The sequence below is a fragment of the Octopus bimaculoides genome, chromosome 1 (assembly GCF_046866305.1).
Source record: "Octopus bimaculoides isolate indiv1 chromosome 1, ASM4686630v1, whole genome shotgun sequence".
Taxonomy (NCBI): domain Eukaryota; kingdom Metazoa; phylum Mollusca; class Cephalopoda; order Octopoda; family Octopodidae; genus Octopus; species Octopus bimaculoides.
The window spans coordinates 165,071,127-165,078,772 of NC_142928.1; the positions used below are offsets into that span (position 1 = coordinate 165,071,127).

General features: G+C 36.5%; 1 protein-coding gene across 10 annotated transcripts in view; it reads right to left on the reverse strand.

The window, feature by feature from the left end:
• The window catches only part of LOC106874257 (pre-B-cell leukemia transcription factor 1), a 468,039-nt gene that overhangs the window by 161,047 nt on the left and 299,346 nt on the right, over window positions 1-7,646 (reverse strand). For all 10 annotated transcript variants that reach the window (XM_089362202.1, XM_052972380.2, XM_089362162.1 and 7 more), the window contains exon 3: window positions 801-1,051. In XM_089362202.1, the coding sequence (XP_089218328.1) occupies window positions 801-1,051 (251 nt within the window). The remainder of the gene's footprint in view (window positions 1-800; window positions 1,052-7,646) is intronic.

Sequence of the window (7,646 nt, forward strand, 5' to 3'; positions counted from 1 at the left end):
TGTCTACCAAAGTTCACGCACATAGCATCAGTCAGTCTAAGGCTATAATAAAAGACATTTGCCCAAGGTCATTAAGATGACAAAAAAAAAAAAAACACATGATTGAGATGCAAACTTAATCATATAGCTACATCTGTACCTAAAGTCTATTAGCCAAGTGTATCCATCTATCTATCCATCTTCTCTGCAAGCATCATGAGGATAGAGTCCTCAGGCACCTCCGCCTTAGGTCCCATCAGAGGTAACCATCATTAGACTTTCTGGCTAGATTCCCGAACGAGACCAACCGAGACAATGGATATTATCCAACCATCTTATTCTTGGTCTATCCATTGGGTTTCCTGCTGGTTACCTCAGCTTGAAGAATCTGTGTTGTAATTCTTTTCTGGGACATATTAGTCAGGTAAGAATGAAATCTCAAATGAGATTGTTTTAAACATAAATATGAACACACTTGTTTAGCAGCAGAAGATAATTGAGTAATTAAGTGTTTTACAATAGAGGATTGGTTAAGAGAGTGACAATTTAGGACAGGTCAATTGGGACTGAAAGGATAATTAATATGAGAAATTATAGGGGAGAATTTACGAAAAAACAACAGACGAAGGCAGGTGGTGTAAACAACAAATGGATGTATTATTATAATGCTCGGGAATAGAAAAAGTCTTTAACGTTTCGAGCCTACGCTCTTCAACAGAAAGGAACACAGAAAGAAATAAGGAGAGAAACAAGGAGAGAAAAAAAATTATAAATTTTAGCTTTTACAAACAAATACATATATAAGCAAGGACCTTCTTTACCTGTTCATATTTTTCAAGTTCTGTATGATATATCTGTCGTATTTGTGCAAGCTTGGCCCTGTAATCTGAATGTTCAATCGCACTGTCGGGTTGGCCTGGACCACTGGATGCAGCCGCTGTTGCATTAGCTGCAGCCGATGAGCCACCTCCTTTCTCAGGCCCTGCAACACCTTCAGCAATCAACATGTTATCCAGTCTCATTAATTGAGGGTCTGCAGGTTCTTCTTCTTGTGTACCACGGATACTTAAAACTAGAATAGAAGAAAAAGATAAGGATAGCTGTTAGAATAGAATTCTCAACTTCAATGTGGTGGGTTATTTATAACAATAATAATGATTCTAACATAACCCAAAATGCCAAAGTTTCAAGTGGTCAATGTAGCATATAGTAAATGTAATGATTCACTCACTATATTAGTAGCACTTAATTTAACAATCACAGAAGGATTTCAAGCAGAAACAGTCTTTTCAGGATTAGAACTCAAAATTTTAAGTGACCTAACTGAACATTGCAAAATATTTTCAAACACTATCAATTCTGTGAATTGACTGCCATAGCAACACAATGCAGTTTCTATGATACTTTACTAGACTTTCTACTCTAATGCAATAGTAAGGATACTTATTTTAAAGCATAATTGATAAAAAATATCATTAGTTCACTTTATTGTGAACAGAAAGTAATAAGGAAGTGTCTGTAATTCAGTAGAGGACAAATATTGCTGAAGAGTTCAATCAGTGCAAGATATAGATGTACATAGGCATACACAGAAAAATATAATTATACATATTATATCATGAGCTTTCACAGTTTTGTTACTAAATTCAACTAACAAACCAAGCATTGACCTGAGGCTATAGTAGAAAGCGCTTTCATAAGATGCCATGCAGTGGGAATGAAAACAGACATGGTTGAGAAACCAACTTCTTAACCACATAATATTGGTGTTCAATGAATCACACAGTAAGCCATATGATAATAAATGTTTCAGCCTAGGGCAAAACTGACTGAGCACACATGCAATGAAAGGCATTCCTGTCGAGATCAACCATTTATTATTATTTTTGCACTGTTCAACTATTTAAATGCAAACACACACACACACACACACACACACACACACAAATACATACAAGCAAACCACCACTACCATCATCATCAGTCATTTTATGCTTGCTTCCCATGATTGTGTGTATATGTATACACACAAGTATATATATATATATATATATATATAACTACATACACATAAATACACAAACACACATACATGTATGTATGTATGCATGCATATATGTAAACATATGTATCTCTTTCTCTCTCTATTTATGTATATGTGTATATATATATATATATATATATATATATATATATATATATATATATATATATATATATATATATATACAGGGAGAATTCATGAAAAAACAACAGACAGGTGGTGTAAACAACAAATGGGTGTATTAGTATAACACTCAGGAATAGAGAAAGTCTTTAACGTTTCGAGCCTACGTTCTTCAACAGAAAGGAACAGAGAAAGAAACAAGGAGAGAAAAAAATATGTGTAGTGGTCAGCGATCTATCATGTTGAATGCCGGACAGAAGACACACACACACACACACATATATTAATGTTTGTTTTTATGTCAAGTAATAAATAAAAACAATTTAACATTAAACTGAAAAAATCATTCAATACTTTTTAGTAGTGTATAAATTTATTAATATTTACAAGGGAAATGTTGACTGACTTTGAAGTTTAATCTTGCTAACCATCAAGTTGAAAGGTCAAAGTCACCGTTAACTTTCTCAGAGCAAAAGACAACATACACACACAGAGGCATGCACATGTCTTTCATATATATGCATGTGTATGTGTGTATGTAGAGAGAGAGAGAGAGAGAGAGAGAGAGAGAGAGAGAGAGAGAGAGAGAGAGAGAGAGAGAGAGAGAGAAAGAAAGAAAGCTAGATAAATTCAATTAGGTTTGTTATATCTACATGGAGCACAAAAAGAATACAGAATACATATATAAGAAAATATATATGTATATAAATAACTTATGCAATGTCTTATCTCAACAGCTGTTTCAAGAAGCCAAGAGTTGTGTAATAATCATAATTTGCAGGAGATATATGCAACAAGTTATAAGCATGCAACTGGTGACAAGTCAGATAAAGTTATTATAGCAAGTCCAGTTTCCATTATCAAAAGAAGATTGGCAAATATATATGTATAGACACACACACTTCTATACACTTGACAGGATACAACAGGTTGGAGGATTGTGTTGTGCTCTAAAGCCTGCATTGGTATACTTTCTTCCTTACATCACCCACTTCATAGTGTGAATTGGGTGCTTTTTTTTTTTTTGTCGTAGTACCAGTACCAGTGAGCTCAGCATATTACTCACAAAACTAAGATCTCCCACCTAAACTAAGTGGAGCTACATTAAGAAGGGAAGTAGGTGATGAAAGGTTGGCAATTAAAGGAAGGGGCTAGAACAGGTTTCTTTCTGTAGAATACATGGCTGCTCACATTATACAAGGGCGAGAGGGGGTAATTGATGTGGAGCTGGAAAGAGATTTTGTATGCATGTATATGTGTGTGTGTGTGTGTGTGTGTGTGTGTGTGTGTGTGTACAAAGACAATCTACATTTTTCTATAGATGTTTTCTGAAGAAAAAACAAAAACAAACTTTACAATAGGTGCATCAAGCATCAAGATGTTTTACTAAAAAATTTTCCTTCGTTTTCATTTTAACTAATCTATATTTCTGTTAAAATAATGAATGTTTGGGAGATAATTAATCAAAATAACGGCAAACAAAATAATCACACACCCCACCCACAAAAAAGAACATCACAAACAATAAAAGAACGACAGTCTAAAATATAAACTAGATAAATAAATGAATATATAAAATATTTGTATTAACAACTAGAAGATTCTTTTTTTTGTACAATAGGTCATGCAATGTTTAGCAGTTCCTTGAGTTATTGGCGAAATATTGATATCTTATCTAGTTTCTCTGCATTTGATTAATCTGATTTCATTTAGATTATAACGGAAGAGAATGGTGCTAAGAGAGGGAGTGAGTGGGGAGGAGAGAAAAAGAAAGACAAAGGGAAGAAGAGAGAGAGATGCAGAGAAGCAAAATGTCACTCATCATTCAATAAACAACAGAAGAGAAGAAAAAGAACAGGATTTAAGGTTTCTAAAGATATTTCCGAACTACAAATACAATTTTGACTATTGGTTTATACATGTGTGTGCGTGTATGTGTATGTGTGTGTATGTGTGTGTATGTGTGACAGTGTTTGTGCACATGTATATATATATATACATATACATATATATATATATATATATTTGTGTGTGTGTGAAATAGATAAGTGTATACATGTACATTCATGCAAATGGTTTAACCCTGGATAAATTTCTTCATTAACTTAGTGCACCTGCTCTTTGTGTTTGTGCGTGTGTGTGAGTGAGTGAGAGAGAAAGAGAGAGAGACAGAGAGACAGAGAGATAGAGAGAGAGAGAGAAAGAGAGAGTGTGTAGGAACAGGCATGGCTGTGTGGTAAGGAGTTTGTTTCTCAACGACATGGTTCTAGGTTCAGTCCCACTGCTTGGGCTTCTTGGGCAAGTGTCTTCTGCTATAGCTTCAAGCTGACCAAAGCCTTGTAAGTGGATTTAGTTGACAGAAATTGAAAGAAGCCTGTTATACACACACACATATATATATATATATCATCATCATCATCATCATCATCATCGTTTAACGTCCGCTTTCCATGCTAGCATGGGTTGGACGATTTGACTGAGGACTGGTGAAACCGGATGGCAACACCAGGCTCCAGTCTAATTTGGCAGAGTTTCTACAGCTGGATGCCCTTCCTAACGCCAACCACTCAGAGAGTGTAGTGGGTGCTTTTACGTGTCACCCGCACGAAAACTGCCACGCTCGAAATGGTGTCTTTTATGTGCCGCCCGCACAAGCCAGTCCAGGGGCACTGGCAACGGCCACGCTCAAAATGGTGCATCTCATGTGCCACCCGCACAAGAACCAGTCCAGGGGCACTGGCAACGATCTTACTTGGCTTGCCGGGTCTTCTCACGCACAGCACATTTCCAAAGGTCTCGGTCAGTAGTCATCGCCTTGGTGAGGCCCAATGTACGAAGGTCTTGCCTCACCACCTCAGCCCAGGTCTTTCTGGGCCTACCTCTTCCACGGGTTCCCTCAACTGTTAGGGTGTGGCACTTTTTCACGCAGCTATCCTCATCCATTCTCACCACATGTCCATACCAGCGCAATCGTCTCTCTTGCACACCACAACTGATGCTTCTAATGTTCAGCTTTTCTCTCAAGATACTTACACTCTGACGGGTATTCACATTGACATTACACATCCAACGGAGCATACTGGCTTCATTCCTTGCGAGCTTACGTATGTCCTCAGCAGTTACAGCCCATGTTTCACTGCCATGTAGCATGGCTGTTCGTACGCATGCGTCATACAGTCTGCCTTTTACTCTGAGTGAGAGTCCCTTTGTCGCCAGCAGGGGTAAGAGCTCTCTAAACTTTGCCCAGGCTATTCTTATTCTAGCAGCTACACTTTCAGCGCACCCACCCCCACTACTAACTTGGTTGCCCAGATAGCGGAAGCTATCGACTACCTCTAGTTTTTCACCCTGGAATGAGATAGAAGTTGTTTCCTGTTTGTTTACAGTCTTTATTGCACCTGAACATCTGCCACAAACAAAAACTAACTTGCTAGTTAACCTGCCTTTGATGTTGCTGCACCTCTTATGTGTCCATAGCTTGCACCGGGTACATCTTATAGAGTTACTACCTACTCCTTTTCTACATACTGAGCTGGGCCATCTACCTGACACACACACAAACATATATATATATATAAACATATCTTACTACCAAAACAATTTAGTGCTAACAAAAAGAAGAGCAGCTGTTCCAAAATCATGCCTCAAATAAATTCCAATTCAACATGTCTAGGATGAAAACAGAAAAAGAAAACATACATACATACATGCATACACACAACCACACATTTGTACAGTTTAAAAGAAAAAAAAATACAGGAATTTGTATACTAAATGGATACTGAAAGAAAATGGTGCACAATACAACTGGAAATAACTGCAAAAAAAGCCAAAAAAAATGAAGAATCACTTTTAGACTAACAGGAGATGCACACTTTGTTTAGCAGAGAAAAAAATAATCAGTCTGAGAAGGCCTCCTGAATTCACAGAACATACCCATGACAAAAATTAAATTATAGCCAACTGGTCAGTTCTACCCTTACAACAAAGGGCTAGCTTTTGTCCTATTTCAAGTAATCATCCCCCACACAACTCTTCTTAGAGGAATATATTTTCATGCATAGACATGCTTTTTCAAAAATCCTCTCCCTCACCATGTCTGTGTGTCTCTTTCTCTCTTTCCACCTATCCTTCTCTATACAAAAAATTCAGGTAGACAGTTGTCACTGGAATGCTGACACCTAGGATAATAGCTAAAGGAATCAATATAAAAGATATAACTCTGAAGGGCTTTAAAGGCCAACCTTGTTTTATGACTCATTTTCAACACAGGGCGGGACTAGGGGAGTTTTAATCCATGTTTTTTTTCTTCTTTTTTTAAATCTCTGTGACTTGTAAACTGGATTGTGGTGTTCTTACACTTCCAGTACAAAAGAGCTCAAGTTATACTTTTTTGGCTGTTATGAATACTGTGAGCGCACGCATACACTAACGTGTGTTTATACACATAAAATGATAAAGAAAGGTAGAGACATAAAGAGAACAGGTGGGTAGAGAAAGGGAAAGATTTATGTATAACAAATTGCACTCAAAATTTTGAAAGGGATGTAAGTTAACATGATGGCTATACAAACTATTTGTAAACAAACATCTGTCACTCCCCCAATAAATATGCACATTTGTTTTCAAATAAGTGTATCTTGTTATCAGTATCTCGTCTTTGTATCTATGTATTGTTTGTAATGTTACATGCAAGTTGCATGTTCTGTTTAGTTTCTTTGTCAACTAGCAATGATTAAAACTTTCTTTAATGTTTCGATATAATAAAAGAAAAAAAAATTTAATGTCTTGATATAATAAAGAATAAAATTCTTCAATTCTGGAAATACTTGGACCAAGAAATGCTTGAAAATTGTGTAAGAGTATATTGGTTGTTCTTTTATTGCCACTTTCGACATACACATACTTGCATTAATAAATATAAAGCTTCTGAAATGGAGAAAATTCACTGTTGCTTTGCTCTATAATGGTAACACATTTGTCATGTTCACAGAAGACGTGGGTTTCAGTCCCCGCATCTTTCTTTCCACTCAAAGAGTTTTTTAAAATCCAATATTCTTCAAGTGAATATTTATAACTTTATTTCGAGCTCAGCTGTTAAAAATCACACACACACACACACATTATGAGCCATGCTTAACCTGCTGTATTATTCAAACAGTTAAATAAGGAAGTCAACGTGAACTTTGCAGTAAATATCTTTGCTCTCAATAAAAACACTTGAGTTCCTCAATCAGCAAATGTTGCAGAGTTTTAAAATAATGACCTCAATTCAAAAACAGATCAAACACACAAATTCCCCATATACACACAACAGGCTGCTGGTTGACAGAGTAGCTAGAGTGCCAGACAGGTTTTGGAGCCTGACGATATGCCATAAAGCTAAGCCCTCTATGGACGGGAAACCGGCCTTCTCCAGCTAAATATATACTGCTTTACATCTTAGAGTGTGCTGACTTGGATGGATTCTTAGGACTTTTAGAACAAGAGATCAGGAAAC